Source organism: Maylandia zebra, linkage group LG10 (genome assembly GCF_041146795.1).
Source record: "Maylandia zebra isolate NMK-2024a linkage group LG10, Mzebra_GT3a, whole genome shotgun sequence".
NCBI lineage: Eukaryota > Metazoa > Chordata > Actinopteri > Cichliformes > Cichlidae > Maylandia > Maylandia zebra.
In genome coordinates this window covers 27,087,583-27,111,529 of record NC_135176.1, presented here as the reverse complement: position 1 = coordinate 27,111,529, position 23,947 = coordinate 27,087,583, and the positions used below count along the sequence as shown (strand labels likewise).

The following is a 23,947-nucleotide window of genomic DNA, read 5'->3' as shown; positions in this document are numbered from 1 at the left end:
CGTTTGATGGGAAAACACTGTGCTGCCAGATTCGGATGCTGCCACTTCAGTGGAAATGAAATAGTGTCTACCATATGCAAGAGAGCCGTTATCATTATGCTAACTGAATTATTTGCTTTATTGTGTGCCTCACCTCATAAGCACTCAAGACGGCACTATCCATCTCTCGGCAGCCAGCTGACCTTATGGGAAAAACAACCCAGCATCCGAGCAAACAGCTTGCTTTCTTATACACATAATCATTAGTGTCTTATTTAATTATGCTGTCCCCTGACAATGGGGTTTTTTCCTTCGCCTTTTCTTACTACACAATGCTCTCCATTCCACTCACAAATTGCCTACACAGTGGGTGAATGAAATGTAAATCAACCAGTGTACTGCATCTAATCAGTAAGCTAACTTGCATGTCACTGTAGAAACTGCAGAAGTAGGCTTTATTTTAGTTTTGTCATTCATAATTTTCTCACCAGACATATGCACTTTTTAGATATGTTAATGGGAAGGGCTCTGTGGTGACAATTAGAAGGAAAAAGCAGACAGTTCATTGGGGTTGTAAAGATACATAGATTGTACATATAGTTCTCGACACAAAAACCAAAGTTTTCCAAACAGTTTTCTGTTAGCTATTGGGTCAGTCACACTAGAGTAAAATAGTCCAAAAGCAATCTCCTTGCTGATTAGGAATACACGGTGGTTGTGGTGACTGTGTTTAATTTTTTCGTAAGCGTGGCAATGAACGGTTGCACATTCCACCTCAGGCTGAGCACTTCTGATTGCAAGACAACTGCACACAACACCTCTTGGGAGGCATCCCGTCTCTAAACAATTGCAGTCAGTCTTGGATTGGCTGGAGTCACTCTCTGATAGACAGGCTGGTTAACGTTTGTGACTAATTTTCATCTAGTGTAATAAACACAGGCAGATTGCCAACATGCTGCAATCAATTTGAGTCAGGGTGCACCAATGAGCACGACTGTGCTTCGTTTTTGTAGTCGGCGGTTGAACTTAACTACTTGTTAAATTCTGGCTATACATGCTATATAAAAGCAAGGGTGCCTGTAAATTTGTAGGTAAATTTCCATCCTGCAACAATGTTACCATTTTGGATGAGATTAAAAGTAGAATGTAAGTAGTTTGCACAGATTTTTGTTCATTTATCACCAATAATCAATGATAATATAATGATACAAGTGCCAGCTTCACCCGAGTCAATCCCAAACTGACAGCAGACTGACTCTGTTGCTTTGAATCCAATAACTAACTGGGAACGATCAGTTTATTAAAGTCTCATTGAAATGCTTAATAATGATTAATAATCTTGGTTGACCCGTTGTCTCATCCATAAAACCTGTAACAGACAAAACATAAAATGGACTCGCTTGCAGAAGTTGCATTACTACATGCAGATATTGGACTACCAGCAGGGGGAGATGATATCTTTAAAGCCATTCCAGGGTGCTTAACAGCCAGAAATGATGAATCTAGGCAGCTAATATGTATCTACGTGAAAATGTGTTAATAATGTCTGTTTAAACGCTTTCCCGTGGTAATTTTCATGTTGGCTTGAAATAAAAATTCTCCCTCTGCTTTTACTGCAACTTACTGTAAATTCTGCATGCGTGTCTTTTTACTGATTTTAAGAGGCAAATAGTGAAATCGACATGGTGGAACGGCGTGTCGATTGCACGTTTTGTTGTCGGCTGCTCCTTCACTGTTTTCTCTAGTGTGACTGTAACATTAGTGACCACTAGGGGCAGTATGATCAATGAAAACCACGACTACTAAGAGCCTTTTAATGCTATAGAAACAGAAAGCTTTCAAAGTAAAAGTTGTGAAAGGTGTTGGTTGAAAAACAATAATACTTCCACTAATTTTATACAATGCTGGTCCTTTTGCTAAAACAAATAAATTTAAAAAACAACAAAACAGAATCGTGACTCCAAACTGTGCATTTTGCACTTTATCACATCCCCGAGTGCTCAATTAGTAAACATCTACTTAATTCATACCAGTTGACTGTTAGTCTTTAGACAGTCCACAGAGAAACAAAATTCCTCTGGACATAGGAAGGATACACTAATAGCAGTTGCTATGTAATATTAAACTGTGTAACAGAGTTCAAAGAGAAGGTAGAGAGGAGGACTGTTTATGTCTGTTTGTTACCCACTACAGTATGCAAAGAGCATGGCAGCCTCAGCCCCTGCACGGAGCAGAGTGAGGCACTGAGCCGGGTGGTCAGTGTGAGCTCCCTGTTATCAGAAGCCAGCAAAATGCCATTCTGCCTCTGTAGATGAGCTGATCTCCTCCTCTCATGCTCATAGAGAAAGGTCAGATAGTGACAGAAGAGATTTTATTTTTTTAAATAAAATGCTAGGACATGCCAGAGGCCAAAGACATAAGGTTACAGAAACAATAAATACAGAACTCTAACCATTCTCTATTAACAAAAAGATCTAAACATTCAGTCTAGGATTTTAATTACTTGTTACATGCTGTTTTATAACAGTGTTGTGTTATTGCTATTATTAGTTATTGAGAAGAGTCGTCTGTGCATATATATATATATAAATAATACTGCAATTAAAAGTGGCTATTGCTGCAAAAGTGTCCTCCTGGCCTCCATTAGGGGCCACGTGTTGTTTTTTTAAGGAACATTTAGTTGAATAAACAAGGTCAGATGATTAGATAGATAAACATTGTGTTAACCATTCCTACATGAAAACAGGGGCATTATTTGAGAGTTTAATGAATTCTGAGAATGTTTGTACCTCACATACAAATAGAAGCAGCAAATTTAGAGTCTCATTCACTTGAGGAAAATAAGTAACATTCTATGTTTTTGAGAGATGTTGTAGAAATCTATAAGCCACTGGTTAGTTTAGTTAATCTAAGCATAGAGGTGCAGAGTGTCATGGTATGAGCACAAGGCATCAAGTCCTTCTCTGTTCAGCAATAAATACTAAGATCACTTAATGAGTGCATATTGTCAATAAATATGAAAACAAATGGAAATTAAGGATTGGATCTTAGCTTGTCCATGAATTTTCAAGGTCCTGCATGGAGAAGCATGGCTGTACATTGACATTCATCTATTCCCACAGGACCCTGAGGGCATGTGATCAGGGCTGTGCATCATACAACACTGGGAAATAAACATGACAGAGCTTCTGCAACAGCACCCCACCACCGAGACTAAAACTAACTCAGAAATAAATGTTCTAATTGTTATAATAAACATTAACTTCATATTAGCAAAATGTAAAGTTATGTGTCCACAGGGAGCTTTCAGCTGCTTCCTAACAGCTCTTAAGGTTCAGCATTGACTTTTTATTTAAAAATACCCTCAGCATTAAAGTATTAAAAAACATTTTCAATTGAAAATAGTTACATTTTTGGAGTACCATGGAGTTTTTTCCAGTGCCATTTCTCTCACAACATCAAAACGAACCCCAGACTTAAAATATTAACGCCGTCAAAGGTGGACAAGAAAGTGATCCTAGCTGTCACAGATTACCCTGTAATTTAAAATCTAATAGTGAGCTAACACGGTTTTAGCTAACCTTTCTAAATGAAAGCACAGACGTTCACCACAAGGAAGTACTAAAAGATGCCTTTTGGAACAACAATAAGGATTTAAGAGAGAGTGGCCTGGTGTCATACTTGTCAAATCAAAGATAAACTGCAAATTGCAGATTGGTTGTTAGTATTTAATTACAGGTGTAAACTGATACAAAAGCTTTACGTGCAGCACAAAGCACATATCAAGAACAGAACTGGATCCTGACAGATCATTTTATAAATGAATGCAGACTTCCTGACAGGCATTTAATTTCTGATGCTAAATTTAAGAGCGTTGCCTGGCTAAGGGTGAATTATGGCGATTTATTTATATTTAGATCTATATTTTATTTTCTACTCTTTTGCACTGTTGCCGTGCATTTGTAGCAAATATTTGTAGTAAATAGTTGCCGTGCATTTTGTTTGCACTTCCTAATGAAATGATTGACATTAGGTTAGGGGAAAAAACACAACTCTAAAATATTTATTTCTGATGCACATGTGAAATATTTTTTCCACAAAACACTACCACCTGCACACTGTGCACTCTGCTGTTTGCACCAAAATACTCCACAGGCAACCGAAGCATGTCTGAAGTCAGGAAAACACCAGTTGAAAAGATCTGCTTGTGCTGGCCATTGTGCCACCAAGATAATAGCTTTTTAAGTATGCATCTGTTTTGCATTCAACTAGATCTGCAGATTTTTTTCCATGCTTCTCACAAAGAGGTGAGAAGAGCAAAGTGAAATTCAAATTTAACACCGACATGTTTTTCCGGAGGAAACTAAACACGTCGTCTTTCAGCTCTCCCTTCAGGGGTCGATCGTCACCCTCCATCTCACCCTCTCTGTTGCAACCCCAGCTTTGCATGAACCCTGTACACCTTCTCCTTTGTTACATCTGTAAACCACCTCTACATTCATTTTTTCCTACTCACACAAGATGAATCTTTTTTTTTTCCAATGGCAAAGCCTTTCACCAAACTTTCAGAGGGTGGTGGGGGGATAGGTTGTGGAAAGTTTATGTCATTTAATTAGTGAAGATAGAACTGTCTACTGTGTTACAGTCCAATTTCCCCTTTTATTCATTATAACATGCATAATTTTCTTTCAATGTCACTGCCACACCTCATGCATTAAACTTTTAGTTGCGGGTAAGAAAAAAGCAAATCTATTCCATTTAATTAGTAGGAATGGAACACTCTTCTCTAATCCGGTCCATTTTTCTGAATTAAGATGATGAGTTAGGCAGATGATACTCAGAAAAAAGGAAAAAAGGGAAAGTATAGCGCTGTTTAAATATCCATCAAATGCTGATTTCTAATTTATTACCAAGCTGAAGCACTTACACTGCACCTCCAGGTATTTCTGTGCCTGGAAGTCCTTGACTGCAGGGTGGTCGACGATGCAGATCACAGGTACGCCGTCATCCTCTTTGCTAACGGTGAACGTCAGTCGGCTGGTTACTGTGTACATCTTGTCGTAGGTCAGTTCAACTTTGGGCTTGCCTATGGTAAGAAAGAACAAAGACAAAACAAATAAAGGAGGTCAAATCAATTCACTCAGAGGGTTCTGGCAGGAACCATCTATCCAGTGGCACTGGGGTGTGGAACAGAAACTGCTGGGGCAGTAGTTGTACTGTGGGAGAAGCACCTCTAGGAAGCTCGCCTGGAAATCCAACCACAGCAGCCATACCAGGACTTTAGTTGGTTTGAGCAAACAGCGCCAAACACCGACTCGCTCTTTTGGTGTAAAAAGTTGGAGTTTGGTTTAAAGTAAAAACTGCACAGCTTGCTGTCCTAATCATTTATGGACTCCTTGTATTCTGTAGGCTGGTTGATTTCCTGCTTGAGGGATCAATTGATTTTCAATGTATGCTTTGCCCACAAAGATCATATAAGGAAAACAGAGCTCCCAAGGCTTAGGCTACCATTGCAGAGAAAATGTCAATAATTTCTATATGCTTTTATTTGGGTAAATATTATCAAAACTTATTTTGGATTTCTTCCTTACTTCTGTCAGAGGTTTATTTTATGCATCCTTGATTCCTCTGGGAGTACGCTATAAAAAAGAAAGAAAGAGTATTTTGCTGAACAGTTTTACTTTACAAAATATCAATGATGGCAGCTTTGCACTCAAGGCTACCAGAGAAAAAAAACAACCAAGGTTTGAAATATTAAGGACTGACAAAGACAGCCATTGTTCGCCTGCAAGGGGAATGTCTTTCTTCCCCTGACCTTGCAAAATATTTACAGTGGGAGTGAGAAGCGTGTCCTTGAAAATGGTCCGATAAGGTGAATCAGCTAAAAATTGCCTGCTGTCAGGGGCTACTGTGCGACTGTGAATCACTCATTAGGCTTTATCAAGCCAGATTTATTGTGTGGCCACCTTTTGTACGGCACTGCCAGATCTGAAGCTCGCAAAGCGTCCCTCGTCTTATTACTGGCTGCTCTTTAATAGCACACAGACAAAATGTTCTCAAATGCAACGACGAGGACAGCTTCATTGGGCAAAATGAGGGACATAGATGCAGAGAATGCTGTACAGTAGAGTGACAAAGAAAGATTGATCCTTTTTATCCCTTTGTCCTACTTCCTCGCAGTCATTTGCACAAGCGTGTTTGTGTCCCATCAATAAAACAAACATCAGAGAAAGAGCCTGCAAAAAAGAAACGCCAGAAAAGGAGAAACTCTGTGCAAATATGAACGGCTGCATCCATCAATTCACATTTTAGCTGTAAAATATGTACTCGGTGCACATTCCACTCACTCTTCTGTAGCTCAGCCACTGGGGTGTTCCTGTCACTGTGGTGACAACTGTCTTTTTGGAAGCTGGGAAAGCAAACCTGTGTGATGTGGATGGTGTAAAGGAACAGGTTGTCATGAATAAATACCACTAGAGGCTTTAGATGTATGCAAGCACCTGAAATGGGAACCTGAAGGGGTCTGCTCAAATCAAAATGTCTTTTGAGATGCATGAAAGACTAGTGAAAAGATGTCTTCATTCAAGTCCTGGGTGTCTGAACCTTGTGCTTTACATTTGACAATTTATATCACAATAAAAATAATAACCCACAAAAGCTGTTCACAAAGGCAGGTACAAAGGTGTGGAAGTAGAAGATATATTTAGAATAAATGGTTTCTGAGATGATTAATGATCCGCCATCTTATTTCCTCCCCATCCTCCTTTTTACACCATCTGTCATTTCCAACACTCCAGAAAAGTCATTTCCTGACATTCTGCTCCTGGATTGGCACATCCAAGCCACTCTACCTTTTCCTGTGTGTATCATTCACTGTGTGCTATAGGAATGATATGCAGCTAACTTCAAGGCAGACTTCAAGACCAAGTTGTAGGCCTGGTAACCACAAACCATCGCAATGACATTGGCATATGTGAAAACCAAGTATGTGCTTGAAAGTTAGCATCATAGTATCGGCTTGCAGGGTTAGCTAGTCCAACAGTGCTAACAACTATAGCTCCTCAGTCTACTTAGGCCTACACTTGCTAATTAAGAGTATACAACTGAGCTCACTCTGATAAGTATTACCACATGAAATATGCTAAGAGAACCCAAAAGGTGTAGCTTTTAGCTAGGCAGAGAGCAGTATTCAGACAATGCGAGAAAGATATGTGGCCACTGAATCCCAGCAAGCCAGCTAAAAGCAGCATACTTTTTATTTTCCATGGTCAAATGCAATAATTCCAGCAGGTCCACATCTTCTCATGTTCAGTTTCTGTCCATCAAACTACACAAGCAACTGTCTAATGTAATTGTCTACTAGCATGCTATAAATTCCAGCCACTTAGCAGAGTTTATCCAAGAGGTGCGCATGACCAATAACTTTCTGAATAATTAGCTCTTTCTTCTTCTTTTGGCTACTCCCTTAGGTGTTACCATAGCAGATCATCTGCCTCCATTTCTCCTTATCGCTAGCTTCCTCTCCTGTCACACCATCCCCTCCTTCACTCAATCCATGAATCTTATCTGTGGTCTTCCACTGTTCCTCCTGCCTGGCAGTGCCATCCATTGTCCAGTATATCCACTATCTCTCTTTACATGTCCAAACCATCCCAGTATTGCCTCTCCAACTTTATCTCCAAACTACTCAACCTGCGTTTTCCCTCTGACTACCCATTTCTAATCTTGTCCCTCTTTGTCACTACAGATTAAAATTTTAACATCTTCAGCTCTGCCTCTTGTCTTTTTTTAGTTACACTGTCTCTAAGCTAGACATCATAGCAGGTCTCACTACCATCTTGTAAACCTTACCTTTCAATCTTGCTGCTATCTTCCCTCCCCGCACTCTCTTCTTCACCTCTCTTGTGCATTGTCTGTTGCTTTGGATAGTTGACCCCCAGGTATTTAAACTCAGCCACCTTCACTAACTCTTCACTGTTACACCAGAGTCCATCTCATTCACATTTCCTCTTATCTCTTTAGCATACCTCCTTTCTCAGCTCTCTTCCACCTGCTCTGACTACGATGTTGTGGGCACATGTCATAGACCATGAAGACTCCTGCTTGTCCCTGTTAAGGACTACTCCTTCTACTACTCCTCCTCCTGCTACTATTAATAATAAATATAAATGCACTTTTTAAAGTACTTCACAACTGGGACGAAGACTTATACAACATTCATACACAGAAATGTCATATATTTGGCCTCACATATGTATTTTTTGTGTGTTCTGTAGCCGAAGGTTCTATAACCTCAAAAGCCTGTTCTGGATTTAAAATGAGACCATGCAATCGTCAAAAGTGACCCCAATCAGACCAACTGCTTGAATAAAGACTTCCCAGATCACTAAATAAGCAGGAGCATGGGCATTGTCAGTGTGTGCTACTTTCAGCTGCTCCCTTATTCACAGGGGGTAGTTCTGCATGTTTGATTTGACAGATTTTTAGCCGGATGTCCTTCCTGATACAATCCCAAAGGAATTGATGTCTTCTTCCAGGACTGAGCCAGGGGTCTTTCACTTGTAAGGAAAATGTGTACCAAGGAGCCTCTATTTAGGTCTTTGTTAGTAATTAATAAAGTTTTTAAATTAATTCTGAATTTCGCTGGGAGCCACGGGAAGGGAAGAAAAGGGTTGAGGAGTGAACACTGGCTATTATTTAGTATATGGGCTGCTTTTTGAACCAAGTGAAGACAGGAGTGTAAGAGAAGACAAGGGAAGATTAAAGTGTGAACTAAAATGCTTTTATGATTGTGTAAACTGCTTGTTTTTATGTTGCTTTTATTATTCTACTGTGTACAGTGTCCTTGAGTATTCTGAAAGGCGCTTTCAAATAAATTATTATTATTAAAATGTCCAAGTTGCTGCCTGATAGTGTAGATTAGATTTTTTGCAATGTTCCTTGCATGAAGCAAACAAGACTGGATGAGCTTAGAAATGTAGGGTTTGAAGTTTAACTGCTGCAAAATCTAGCAGAGCCTGGTTATATCAGAGCAGATGCAGCATGCTCCCTCTGTTTTGAAGTCGTGCCCCTAAAGACCAGCACTGTCAAGGTCATGCTTTGTTAGCTTAGCGGCACAAATCTGTATATTTTACGTTTGTCCATGCTGCCTTGATGAATAAAAATTTATATGGAAGTAATTTGCCTCTGGTGATCTATTTTTAAATGCTGAGGTGACTGGGCCAGCAAGAGCAGTTTCACAACTCAGTGCCCTTTGCTATGGCTGTTATATAGAAGAAACCACAATGCCGCTAGATACCACTGAAAGTCGTGCTCACTATCAATCTAAATGTCATTTAAAGACAGCAGTTAATAAATATAAAGGATTTTTTATTAATCTTCTCTCTCAGCTATAAAAGCCCTTAACACGTAAAGAGTTCTCTGTATAGGAATATCACCTGTGTTAAACACTGAAAACATACAGAGACATAAATGTTGGAGCTGTGGCAGCAGAGATGAATGCCAGTGAAAGGCAGTGGAAGGTCAAATAAAAGCTGAAGAGGTATTTTAACTTTTTGCGGATTCAACCGTAAAACTCAAGTAGTCCTCTTTCCCTGCACGGACATACTTCATTTCTTGAACGTTTACTGTCTGACAGTATCCTTGTGGAAAAGAAATGAAGCAATGCAATGTTATATAGAATATATGTCTCTCCAATTCCATCACTTACTTTTCCCAAAATATCCTTTTATCCATTTGTCCAGTCTTCCTACTGGGGCAGAGCAGGGTAATTGAAATCACCCTGTGGTAGTCTCTTAACACTTGAGGCTAATGGCTGCTCTGGTCCCTGTCAGTCAATGAAGTGCCCTGCTGACTGTTTTTCTATCTGCTTTCTTCTCCTTAGTTTTAAATGAACAGGGAGGAATGACCTGCACGGCTAGGATTCCCTTTTTCTTACGATTTCCATTGTTGTGCAAGCTTAAAAAACTGGAGATATTAGTGTCAGGGCATATGTTAATAAAACACTAAACAAGCAGGATAAGAGCAGGAATAAAGAAAAGGATAATGATGAGATAATAGGTCTGTGCATATTTGGAAAGATGGTAGGATTTAAATTGGCAAGCATGACAATTGCAACCTTTAAATGATATTTAAGAGAGTGTGATTATCCTTTAAGGTAATTATGTTAAATTCCGGAGACATTTAATTAGAAATAAGTCTTCTAGGCAAGGACAGCCAAAGGCAGTTTAAGTAATTCTACTCTAGTGCCATATCTCCAGCACCCTGGGCCATTCTTTTTCTTCTCATCTTTCATTTTCTTGCACTGCTTTGTCTTAAATAGTTCCAGCATCAGCAGAACAACCCCATGTTTCATTTACAGAATGATTCTTTGTGGCATCAACAAAACAAACAAACAAAAAGAAAGATCTTGATTTAATTTTGGGCATTTAAAGATTTCTTTGAACTTCCAGGGTGGAATAATTGCAGAGCATACAACAAGTTTGAAAAGTATAGATGAAGGTTCAAATATATACATACACTCAATTGAATCTTTTAAGAAGTGATGCTGAAGGTTCTACAGTGTCTTTTAACTAGACAAGGCCAAGACTGAGTAACTTCTCATTTATGACCATGATTGACTACAACAGGTAGTTTCTGTTTGTCAGCATAAAAATAATTTGTCTGACAGCACTGATGGGATGACCAACACTCAGAACAATGAGAACTAAAAAGGAGAATTGTAGAGGAAGAGACCAAGAAATCTCTCTTGGAGTCATTTCTAAGCAAGTGCAGTTTCCGGGAACATCAGTTCATTTCACGTAGCTACAAGTTATTCGGATGTGTAACCATTTTGCTAAGGTGTGGAAGGAGACCAAAACTGTCACACTTTAGAGGAAATTGTTCAAGAACAACCCAAAAACCCACCAAGACTTAAGCCTACGATAAACATAAACTACCATAAACTTGTGGAACACCGGCATCACTGTCCACAGTGAAGCAGGTTTCACATTGTCATGGACTGAAAAGCTGCCAACCGAGAAAGAAACCCGGGTTCCAGAATCAGCAACTTCAGACCTTACTGAAATTGGCAGCTGCTAACATAGACGAACTAAATGCCTTCTGGAGAAATATTTTATGGTCATCGGGACAAAGATTGAGCTATTTGGCCACAATGATAAGGAGAACACATGAACCTTTCTAACCTAAGAACATTGTACCAGCTGTTAAGCACGGTGGTGGTGGTGGTGGTGTTACCACATCTAGCGCTCCGATTACCACTGGGACCACTGTTATCTTCACCCTCCACATTTTCTCAAGCTCTTCTCTGAGTCCTTGATATTTCTCGAGCTTCTCGTGTTCCTTCTTCCTGATGTTGCTGTCATTTGGAACAGCTACATCGATCACTACGGCCGTCTTCTTCTGTTTGTCTACCACCACTATGTCCGGTTGGTTAGCCACCACCAGTTTGTCCGTCTGTATCTGGAAGTCCCACAGGATCTTAGCTCGGTCTCCCATTTTGACCTCAGGACTTCCAGGGCATATTCGGCACAGATGTTTCTGTATACTACGCTGGCCACTTGGTTATGGCATCAGGGGCATCTTCACACGGCCTGCACCTGAGGCTGGCTGGCTGGCTGGCTGGCTGGCTGGCTGGCTGGCTGGCTGGCTGGCTATCTATCTATCTATCTATCTATCTATCTATCTATACTTGTAATCTTGTATGCATTACAAAAAGTCCAAAATAAAGTCAACTTGTATACCCAATTCTTGCTTTTAAAGTCATTAAAGATTTATGTTGCACAATCATCCCATCCTGTAAAAAAAAAGGGTTAAAAAAAGTCCAAAATTACCACGGCACCCATGCTCATAACGAGTGTATATAAACTTTGACCACACCTGTACGTACAATAATAAAGGATGGTTTATCTGAGAGAACTTGCAACCGTTGAGGCTGCTTCAGCTAGTAGCACCTTTTCACCTATGGCAAAAATTGATAAAAGCAAACAGCATGCTCCAAACGTAGTGTTGTGACAAGTGAGCTATTAAGTACACCTGTATTTTGTGCTACTGCGAAAAATTGTATCTAGCAGTTGTAGAGCTTCACAGAGTGCTGACCCTATTCTGTAAATGTCAATCCATTCCCAACAAGTGTGAGAAAACAACATGTCTGCGGGGTTGAAGGGCGTTTAGCATTACACAAATAATTTTTCTGTCATTCCACAAAACAAACAAATGGGCATTGTTTGAGAGCTCAGTTAAAGAGGCTGGGAATACTCGGTGGAAGCAAACAATGACACAGCACAGTGTGTTAAATAAAAAGAAAATGCTGAATGGGAATGGATTTTGTATGCAGAGCCTGGCAAGCTCCTATTTAAATTAGTTACTGGAAACCCTGAATCAGTATTTCACTGTGACTAACAGCCACAGTGGTCACTAGTTTCACTTTCTCCATTTACAAAAGTAAGTATGCTGGAAAAAACCATTAGTCTTTGTACTTTAATGCACTTTAATGCACTTAAGTAACAGTGCTTTCTGGATAAATGCATTTCTTAAATATCATTAAGTAATATGTGTAAGTTTAGGAAAACTGTAATCTATTCATGGTGGTGCTAACTGTATTTCTCAACAATAATATCACATGAAATACATTTTAATGTATGTGCATCTGTTCAGAAAAAACAGTTTAAATTACAATTTAGGTTCATTTTTATGGCAACTTTTGTGATATCAATGACTAAAAGACCATCGGCTCTGGCTATTCAATGCCTAAAGAATTTGCCGTTCTTGCCATACTGAACATAATGAGTCTTTTTGTGATGTTAGAAGCCAGCTGCAAGCCAATCCCTGATCTTGTTACAATGGAACATTCTTCGATTTGAGCTGGCCACTGAAGGTTTTATGCGCCTCGGTGCGGAGGTGAACCTGCTCCGGGCTTTTAGAACAGCTTCTGATTCGGACCTTTGTTTCAAAGTCTTTACAAAGCTTACTGTCTGGACTCTGAGGTGGAGCTGCTTGGCAGGAGGCCTGTTCAACCCCTGAGCTCTGCACCGAGTTCTAAAGCGCAGCTACCTTTGATGAAGGCATGCAGGTTGTCAGGATGCCAACAGGCCTCAGCCATTACTGCAAATGCAAATTGCTCTAATGGAATCTATTCAAAGTCGCAGCAGAGCTCCATTTAAAAAGTAACACCATTAATATGCGCTCAAAGGAAAAAGTGTGCCTATAAATGGAATTATATAAAAATAAAATAATTTTTAGAATCTATTTGTCAAGTCATTTCTTAAATGCCAAACAGTGCAGTCCTCCTGGCTTCAGTAGCAGTATTAATATATTCACCCATCACTCACTGATCTTGCTTCTGCTTTTAAAGCTTGTTTTTTGCCATGAAGAACTCAAGTCAAAGAAAAATGTGATCAGAGTACTGCAAGTCAAGAACATGTTTGCTGTGGTCTGATTTTAGCTTTGACCTTGTGCAAACGTTTCAGCCAAACCTTAGCTTAATATGATTCCAAATAAAATGTGTGAATTCTTTAAAACATAAAGAGGGCAAAAATACTGATATGTAACAATGTATCCAAATTATTCGTTTGTGTATTCACAGAATCTTGCAGTATGCTGCTCACTAAATACAAAACGATGGGGTTTCCAAATATGTGGCCACTTATTACACAAAAAGGAAATTTTAAGCTATTTAACTTCATTTGGATTTTAACAGGTGAATAGAATTGTGGGTTTAGTTTGAATTCTAAAAATTGGTTGGTACATAGGCAGGATTATGAATATGATCTTTGAAATTTTGATGTTTGAAAGAAAATGTGTTTTTATTTATTCATTTATTTTTACACACATGAGTTAATGGATAGTTGTACATATATTTATTTGTGTTACAGTTTTTCTCAGTCGCTTTGGTGCTTTTCTCAGATCAAAATGAAAATTCTCAAAAGCATTAGTGCAATCTCCACAACCTTTAGTCATTTGTGCACATCATAGTAGCAATTTCTCCTTCCTCTGAACAAATTGCAAATGCTCTTGGACATGTATCAGTTGCTTTCATACAATTCTCTGCCCTCGACAACATTATCATTTGCTTATGTCATGTCAGTCAAAATGAACTATACTTTTGGATGCTAAATAGTCGTTCCCAATAAAACCAATAGTCTTTATTTCATTGCTTGAGTCATTACATACAAAATTGTTGAACTAGTTTTCAAATGCCGTCAAGCAAATGTTATACCTTTTTGTCATTATTTTTTCCTGTCCCCGAAATTGAACAATTTCTCTCATGCCATAGTCCCTGAGAATGACAGGGGTGGAGGTCAACTCAACAAGTATGTTGTTGTTTGGGATAATGTCCCTTTTCACTACTCACATCTGGTCAGACAGTGGTTTGCAGCACATGACAGAATGCCTGTTGAATATCTCCCTCCCTACTCCCCATTCCTTAATCCAATAGAGGAGTTTTTGTCTGCCTGGAGGTGGAAGGTTTATTCACATGCACAAATGGCCCTGCTGGCAGCCATGGATGCAGCATGTGACGACATCACAGCAGAGTCATGCAGAGGGTGGATTCGCCACTCCAGGAGATACTTTCCTCGCTGCATTGCAAGGGATGATATCCGTTGTGATGTAGATGAGAATATGTGACCAGACAGACAGGGACGTCTGAATGTGCCAGAATGATTTACGTATGTTCAGTTACAATATGTACTGTTATATTGTTCACATTGTGCACCGCTCTACCAAAAGGGTGTTTCTCATGTTTATTCTAAATATGTGACTGTAGAGTATTTTTCTTTTGCACAATGTTGTAGAATTACAAACATCCTACACAGTAAAAATGTGAAACATACGTATTCAGTGTCTTGTACTCATTTACTTCCATAACTACAGGAATGTTTAACTTTACTGTAGATTTTACTGTACATGGCTGTGCAAAAAGTGTATAGTGCTGTCTTGAGCATTTTCAGGACGTGTCACCGAGTTCTGACCTTTTTTTGCACTGGAAGACACTGAGAGAATACTGTACACTGTCATAATGAAAACATTACAAAGCCATTTGATTATCTTGTTCATCAAGATGGTGTCAAGACTTCTCATTTTGATGACACTGACAGTTTCCTTGACATGAATACTGGATTATCAATTTTGAGCAAGTGACCTGCTTTTGCAGGTTATCCACTAGGTTTAGCAGTTTGCACTAATTGTTTTGAGAAATACACAAACTACTGTGGAAATGTTAATAGTGATGTGAGAAAAGCCCCAAAGCGACTGAGAAAAACTGTAAGAGAGGAAAGGTCTTGACTGTTGGATGGGATTTTCTCAAAGTCAGTGTACAGTGCCTAGAGTACCTGGAAGCTCTTTATCTCCTTTCATCCATCTGATGATGGCAGCAGGCTTACTGCTCATGGCAGTGCAGGTCATCTCTGTCTCGTTGCCCTCGCTCAGGACCTCATCCCGGGCCTCAATGATGGGGTTACCTGGAGGAACTATGACAGGACATACAAACAGAACTGTGTAAACACTGAGGCAATGCAGTACACCCTAAAAACCACAAGCTAAGAAGAAAACAGGACTGATATTAGAAGGCTTTTCTTTTAAAATTAGAATTAGAAAAGTGCAAAAATCTAATTCAGGAATTATCATTTGCAATACTGTGAACATGTTGGATGTCGTTTAAATAACTCATATTTTGCAGTTATTTATTCAATATATACTCACCAGCCACTTTATTAGATACAACTGTTCAACTAATAGCCAGCCAATCACACGACAGCATTTAGGCATGTAGACATGATTGGAATAACCTGCTGAGGTCCAAAGCAAACATCAGCATGGCATGGTTGCTGGTGTTTTAAAATCTACCAGATTTACTGGAATTTCTCTGCACAACGACCTCCAAGGGAACCAGAGAATGGTTCGTAAAAGATCAAATATCCAGCGAGTGGCAGTTCTCTGGGCCATTTTGTTGTCATAGGTCAGAGGACAACGGCCAGATTGCTTCAAGCTGACAGGAAAGCAAACGTAACTCAAACAACCACTTACTCGTAGCAACCACCTGTAGCAGATGGGCTACAGCAGCAGACACACTGGATGGCACACTAGGGGTCCTTTAGGGCCGGCTGACCATCATTTAAACACCACAGCCTACCTAAGTACTGTTGCTGTTCCATGTCCACGCCTTTATGACCATAGTGTGCCCATTTTCTGATGGCTGCTGATGGCTGCTTCTACCAGAATAACACGCCGTGTCACTAAATTCAAATCAACTCATGTTTCCTCCACAGTCAGTAGATCTCAGTCCAACAGAGCACGGCTGAGGTGAGGTGGAGCAGGAGATTTACATCATGGAAACGACAGCAACTGTGCGATGCTATCATGACAATATGGAACAAAGTTGCTGAGGAGTGTTTCCACCACTGAATAATTAAGACGGCTCTGAAGGCAAAATGGGTCCAACACAGTACTAGCAAGGTGTATCTAATGAAGTGGCCACTAAGTGTTTTTACAGTTACAGATGACAAATATTTTAAAAATCTGACAATCACAAACTTGAAACACTGAAAACATAAAACAATAAACACAAAGTTTAAAAAATGCATGTTGATGTCATATTATTATGTTCATATTTATCAGCTATTATCACAACAGCATTTATAGAGCAATATTGTTCAGTTATAGTTAAAAGTCCCAAGATTTGTTTCCAAAATATCCTAGTAAAGGTATGCCTACTTATAAAGTTGGGCTAGTCTCTAAATTTAAGGAAAACTGTGAAAATATTATTTATATAGTTATATTTTGTTTATTATTTGAACACCTTTCTCACTAAGCTCACCATAAAAAGCCTAAAACAATCTCACATCTCACACATCTATACAAATACATTAATGTGTTAAGACCTTGTGTAGACTAATTGCTGTTTAACTCACTTAATTCTAACAATAACACTGAGCGTTTGTCTGCACATGTATGTATATGTTTGTGCGCTTTGTTACTTAGCACTGTGATTTCAGCGTAGGCCTCCTGCGGGGGGTCTGTGTACAGCTGGCAAACATATCGACCCTCGTCTGACAGCGACACATTAGACAGTGACACCCGCAGCTCGTTGTCTGAGAAGTTCACGAGCTGAAAGCGAGAGTCTTTCAGTGCTGAAAGAGAAAAAACACACACACACACACACACACACACACACACACACACCACTTTATATTATTATTATTATAGTATATTCAAAAATGTAGACGTCTGCTTTATATGACTTTATGAAGTTAGTATTGTTCATGCAATTTAAAAGGGAAGTTGCATTCATGCTGCTGTTTGTCATTATTCAGGATATAGTATTATAAAGGTATGTGATCCCATACTCCTTTAAGTGTGATTTGACCAGTAGTCTTCAAATGAGGCTTATAGCTAATAATGAGACATATTATTAGCTCGTGATTATTGTTACATGTTAAAAAAAGGATTTGCAGCATCCAATAGAGCAGGGTGTGAGACAAACATCCTGTTATTTCATTAAAGAAACAACAACATTAGATCATAATGTAAAATGTGCATTTTATTTCTTTTTGGCCTCAAAAGAATCTGTGTATAAAGCACAAAATACATCAAACTGTCCACTGCCTTAGGTCAACTCCACTAGAGCTGTAACTTCTTCCTGTGAAGAGCCACGACAGCAGACCATCTGCCTCCACCTCACTTTATCTCTAGCATCCTCTTGTGTTACATCGACCTTCTGCATCTCCTTCTTCACTACATCCACTCTGTGCTCTTCTTGTTTTCCTCCTTCCTGGCAGCTCCACCTCCAACATCCTTTCTCCAGTGTATCCACTATCCTTCCTCTGCACATGTTCAAATCATCTCCGTTTCCCCTCTCTAACAATATTCCCAAACTGCTCAACCTGAGCTGTGCTTCTGATGGACTCCTTTCTAATCTCCAATGACAATCTTTCAGCTCTCCATCTTCACCTCCTGTGCCATCACCAAACCATACATCACAGTAAGACTCACTAACATCTTGTAAACCTTCCCTTTCACTCTTGCTACTTTTCATCTGCACCCACTCCACTCTGCCTGCACTCTTTCTCACCTCTCTTGAGCATCGTCCATCGCTTTAGATGGTTGACCCCAGGTATTTAAACTCATCCAGCTTCACTGATATACTAAATTCTAATGCTCTCCATTCGGGTCACTCCCAACAAAAATCTGGGCCTATAAAATTCTGCCACCTCCAGCTTTGTTAGCACCACCATCTCCAACTTATACCTCCAGTTTTTAAATACAGACTCAAACATGACAATTTAAGTGTGCTCCTTATGACAAATAGCAAGTGAGAAAGACTACTTACTATTTTAACTTTCTATAGCTTTTTGTCCATCATAAGCATGAGAAAAAAATCATTATTAAAGAAGCCATTCATTTTTAATTTTACTTTACAAAAACAATACTGTAATAAAAACGACAGGACTTTGGCGTTTTCTGTTTCTTTTTCCTTTGTTAAGGCAGTAGGCGTAAATCTGGTAAAAAAAATATTTTAGAAATTTGAATTTATTTATATGGACAAATACGAGCCAGCCATTGTTGTTTTCACAACCTCAAACTGTACTCAAAGAGCTTTCACATGGGTAAAAAAACCCCTCAATATAATTAGTCAACAATCAATCACGGAGCTAAGTGTGCAACTCTGTAAAGCACTTTGTTACTCGCTTCTATTCAATCCAAAATGCAGTTTTGTTCACACATACTGTGGCTGTTAACAGCGTTGTTTGCATTAACACAAGCCTCATCCTTGGCCGTCCTTCAGTGAGCCTACACAGCAATTGAGAGCAGTTCCATAAATCCTGTCTCTTCTTCATCTGTAGTCACTTTCATCTTGCCTAACCTTGTTTGCCCACCTACCTAAGCACACTCTATCAGCTCTAATGTAGAATGACAACATGTGGTTAAGATGAAAGCCTACCCATACTCATCCCCTCTTCGATGTGCTGATAAACTCTGCTCTGACTGACAGCAACTCCAGGTTCTCTGCACTCTGCACTCTCTTAGATCTGTGTACTCATCCTCTGGCACTCTTTTTTTCTAACAGCTTAAAGTATTAAACACGGAGACTTCTGACACAAAACACCTCAAAACAGACATGAATAGACAGAAGAACCTCTGGGGTCCATTATAATTTTACACGGCTTCCGCGGCCATACGTTATCAGGATTTAAAGCTGAGAGGCATTGTAGACATGCAAAAAGCAAGAGGCTAAAACTGATTTTGTGCATCATTATTTGCATCAGATAGATTTAAAATAATATCACCAGACTGACTAGAAAAAAAATCTGCATCCAAATATGCATCTGTGCTCTTCTTTGGCCGAAAAAGAAAGCCTAAAAACGCTGGCCATGATGCTGGATGATCTGAACAAGAGATCACTAAGATGCTGCTGTTATCCCGGTACTTCTCTTAGTCTTTGATTATTCTGCCAGAAAATCCTGCTCACAACACTACAACAAATTGCTAAGAAGCAGTGCAAACAATCCAGAAAAGATTTAATGATGCTGTGTTAAAGTGTGGCATACAAGAAAGTTATTTTCCATAAAAGCTCTTATTTCATCTGAATACATATTCCTCACCTTTTCCAAAGAGAAAGAAAAAAAAAAAACAGGCAACTTATATGCTTGGTTCCATTAGCGCAGCTATTAGTTTCTTTTGTCTAACTACAATGAAACCCTTATTCTAGGAGATGAATAATGTGCCCCTAATTAGTGTTGCTCATTCAAACGCCTTGTTAGCCCTCATTAAAATGAGAGGTCAGCATCTAATCCTAATGATTTAATTGAATTAAATGTTCCCAGATTCAAACACACCCATGCTACAATACAGAGATGCAAAGAAGAAAAAAAACACCTGGAAAGGCTCTAATAAGCAAAACTGTTACTGACGAGACATGTTCTTCCTTTTTAAAGAAGCGACTTTTGTATTAACAGCCAATGTTTTGTGTTTCAAAGAGAAGGATAGTCAGTGTAATCCAGCATGCAAATATTTATGGCACTGTAATGTATCTCACTGAGGAAACACAACAATTTATTTGTTAAAGGAGCTTAGAATAATCCAAAAAGCCTGTAAAAAGGTTTCTGGAGGTCACTAAAAAACAAAATAGAATTTGAAGAAGTGTTAAATCTTAAGAGGATATAAAACACAACATCATCAGTATAAACCTGGATTTTGCTGTATGGAGGAGCAGTAGTTCAATGTCCAAATGACAACAGAGTGGCTCTCATTTTTCTTAGAAACTAAAATTAGGTAAAAAAGAAAAAATCTGCTAATTCGTTGTTTTTACATTTATCAGGCCCCAATCAGCCCAAATATCAAAGAGAAATTAAAAATGCATGCCGTGGAAGAGTTCGGGTCTTAGGACGTTAATGTTAAACTCGTTGGGGGGCTGCTCAGATGGATCAGTCTTACCCACACGTGATGTTATTTTCTGTGATTACACGTGTAGGACATGGGAGAAAAAAATGCAAACAAATCAATTTTGTCAATCTTTATACTGGCTGCAAACTGTAGCTCAAATCGTAGAAAGAGGGTCAGAAAGCACAACACCAATCCATCTGACCAAATAAGAGGTGCTAGTAATTAGCCATGAAACAAAAACACATCATCAGAAAATGTTATATATCCTGCAACGACACAATAAAACCCAGCCATAAACATATATGCCTGGGTTCAGAAATGCACCATCAAGCAACCCAAGCTTAGCTAAAACCCTAAACATCTTATGCTGTGGATACTTTGAAACATCCATAAATTAATGAAAAATCTGGTGCGTCAACAATTTAAAAAACCCGTGCCAATCAGATATAATCCATTCCATAAAAGCATTTCTCAAAGATCTCTTAATCCTCTTATGTGTCACTTCTAACTAAGGCGTTGCCGTGTAAGCATGAACTGAATAAATACTTTCTAAAAAATAATGAAAAGAAAAATGGAGGCACTTTGGCAAGGACAGCTCCCCATGCTCAAGGTTTGGGACAACAATACTGCAGGCTCAAAGAGATGCAAGGGCATATGACGGAGAACAGCCTGGTTAACACAGCAGGACTGAACACAGTGGTACATTTCAGGAAAAAAAAACATAAGACAAGGCAAGCCAAGAAACGCTGCAGACGGTCCTTTTATTGTAACATCACAGCAAACTGGAATACATATTTCACTTTTCTTTGTGTACCAGGCAGAAAAGAGAGTGACCTTTTATCTTCATGCTCTTTTTGTCCCGTTGTCCTTCTCTTGTTCTATCATATCTGATAGCATAGCAGGGACATCACAGATGCCCGACAAAGGTAATTGATAGTCAGGTCTTTGGATAAGAGATGTCTGTCCAGACCCTGAAAGGCTGTAAATTATCTGATGTATCTGTTTTTGCAGTTTATGGTGATTGAGCTAATTTAAAAGCAGTGATAAGATTGTACAGTAGAGCTGTCCTGAAGTTTAGCCAAGGAGACTTTAAGAGGAAGCTGACTTTCCACCTACCACTGAGTGCAGTGCCACTGGGCATGCTAATTAGAGCTAACTAACAGCATGGTGGCTTTAATGAATCCCATTCATTAGTATGTTGTCACCACTTTAAGTTTATTTTATAGCAATATGAAAAACTAGGCTATTGTCTTCTGACTTGGCCTGTAGGGACGGCAGCCAATATGTTGGGGCTTCTGGTATAAACTGACATCCTGTTCAATTAGCCGGCCAGATTTAGAAATCTAAACGAGTGAAATATTTGTACCAATTTCAGTCAATCATCACTGATGACCCTAAACTTAGGCTATAAGAACACAAATAAAGTACATCATCATTCTAATGGACACATATCAAAAAATGATTTTTTTTAGCAGGATGTGAACTCAGAAAACACAGCTTTGTTGCTGGAAAAAAGCAAAACGGTACAAAACTAAACTGGGAAATTCTAATGACCATTCACACGGGGAAACACAGGGAGAGTCGCACAGCTATGAGGGAGGACACGACACATAACTGAGGGAGATGCGGACATAAATACACAGAAGGATCATGAGGGAAGCGAGAACACACGGGGAGCACAGCTGACACGAATAACCATGATGAGACAGTGGAAGAGCAAACACAAGATGAAACACACTGACGGGAGACTATCAGAGTAAAACAGGAAGTACACAGAGACGCAGACTGGAGGGAGAGAGAGGACACGACGAGCTGGGGAACGTAGATAAACAAGACGGAATAAAACAGAAGGGGGGGGAACGATGCACATGAGCTCACAGCACCGACACACAGAGGGCAAAGACACAAGGGGGAAACTGCTAAATAACCAAGGAACTAAACAGGATAACTAGAATATAGAATAAACTTAAGACTAACAAAGTGAACTTATACATTAATCATAATACAAATACAAAATGACACAAACACAGGAAAATGCAAAACACTGTCGAATGACCCGGGACAAAAATGGCTCACATGCACCGATGTCTTCAAGGTCAACTTAATGGGTGAAAATGGACAAAAAGCCTTATTGCTTAGAAACTATGACTCCTACAAGCATGATGTGTACTGTCAACACATAGAAAATACCATATATGTGTATTTAAAATATCATGCCACAATTGACCTTTGACCTCTTCTTTGCGGTCAAATCAGATCAAACTTGAATAAAACACATTTTATCTTTAAAACTATGCTTAAAACTCTACTGACTTTCTTTATAAAGGCAATAATTAGTAAATGATCCTGGTATATGGGGATTCTAAATATCACATTTAGTGAAACCCAAATATCATGTCACATTTGACCTCTGACCTCCATTTCACATCTGGCTTTCTTTCGAAAAAAAAATTGGTATATCTTTAAAGTATATGTTTTTGGTGTTTTTTAAACCTAATAAGGAGTTAAATCTTTCCTGCACGCAACCAGTCTCCTCAATTCCAAATGACGGATATCACTTGGTGTACAAACTAACAACAAGAAGTAACCAGAAACCTCATAGCACCACTTCTCATTAGAGATCATGTTTACATTACTGTTAGTGGGATCCCCTCTCCACTCCGCATAAAGGGAAACTAGTAAAAAGAAAGAGCAGTGTAAATGGTGAGTGCTAAAGCAATAAACAATGCTGCATCGGTGCAATGTAAAGGCAAAATTGATAGATTTATAGGTAGGTGAACTGAGCAGTCTTTGAGGGAGCCAAATTGATAGGTCGCCCCCGAAATCACTCTTCTCCAAACTGCTATTTAAAAACGCTTTTGTAACTCCCCACCACATAGCGAAGCAAAACACCACTCTTCAGCTGTACTTTGGATTTTGTCGTCATCTTTTACGGTGCAGACACAGGCTTTGCTTCGTGGACGCCGTGCAGAGGAGGAATAATTAGAATAACTTTCAACCTACATGTGGAACACGAGTACTGGAAGATAGAGTTGAAAAAGTCTGAGCTTGTTTCATAATGTCCGTATAAGACCCCATACTGCTGAAACTCATATTACCATTCAGCACTTATACTTTCTAAGTGCTAAATGTACTGTGCCATACATGCACAGTACATTTAGCACTTATTTTAACCTGAACAAGACAAAGTGCCTTTCAAATGCCTCTCATACGCTGATGGTGATGGAGAACTTGATGTTATTCAAGGACATATGGGAAGGGATTTCGAATGTTTTTACAATGCGTCATCGTCTTAACTGTTGTTGCCACAAAAGTTGACTTTTCAAGAAAACATATGCATGTGATGAAGCTAACCACTGACGCTTTTCTGGGGTTTTGTTTTCAGGCTGAAACACCAGGCAGGGATTTTCAGTAGATTTTGTTCTGGATACTGATCACAAACCTGCCCTTTTTCTATGCAGGGATGAATATACATTTAAAGGCAAGCTTCTTGTGCAATCAGAAGAATCGGTAAGCTGAGGAATGGTCTGACCTAAGACCCCTGCTGTGATATTCTTTGGATCTGTCTTGTTTTCTGGTTTTGAATTTG

General features: G+C 39.2%; 1 protein-coding gene across 5 annotated transcripts in view; it reads right to left on the bottom strand.

The window, feature by feature from the left end:
- Positions 1 to 23,947, bottom strand: part of cadm1a (cell adhesion molecule 1a) — a 479,781-nt gene that overhangs the window by 89,988 nt on the left and 365,846 nt on the right. For all 5 annotated transcript variants that reach the window (XM_004551218.5, XM_004551221.6, XM_004551220.4 and 2 more), the window contains 3 exons: positions 16,953 to 17,105; positions 15,309 to 15,446; positions 4,907 to 5,065 (listed from right to left, as the gene is read on the bottom strand). In XM_004551218.5, the coding sequence (XP_004551275.1) occupies positions 4,907 to 5,065; positions 15,309 to 15,446; positions 16,953 to 17,105 (450 nt within the window). The remainder of the gene's footprint in view (positions 1 to 4,906; positions 5,066 to 15,308; positions 15,447 to 16,952; positions 17,106 to 23,947) is intronic.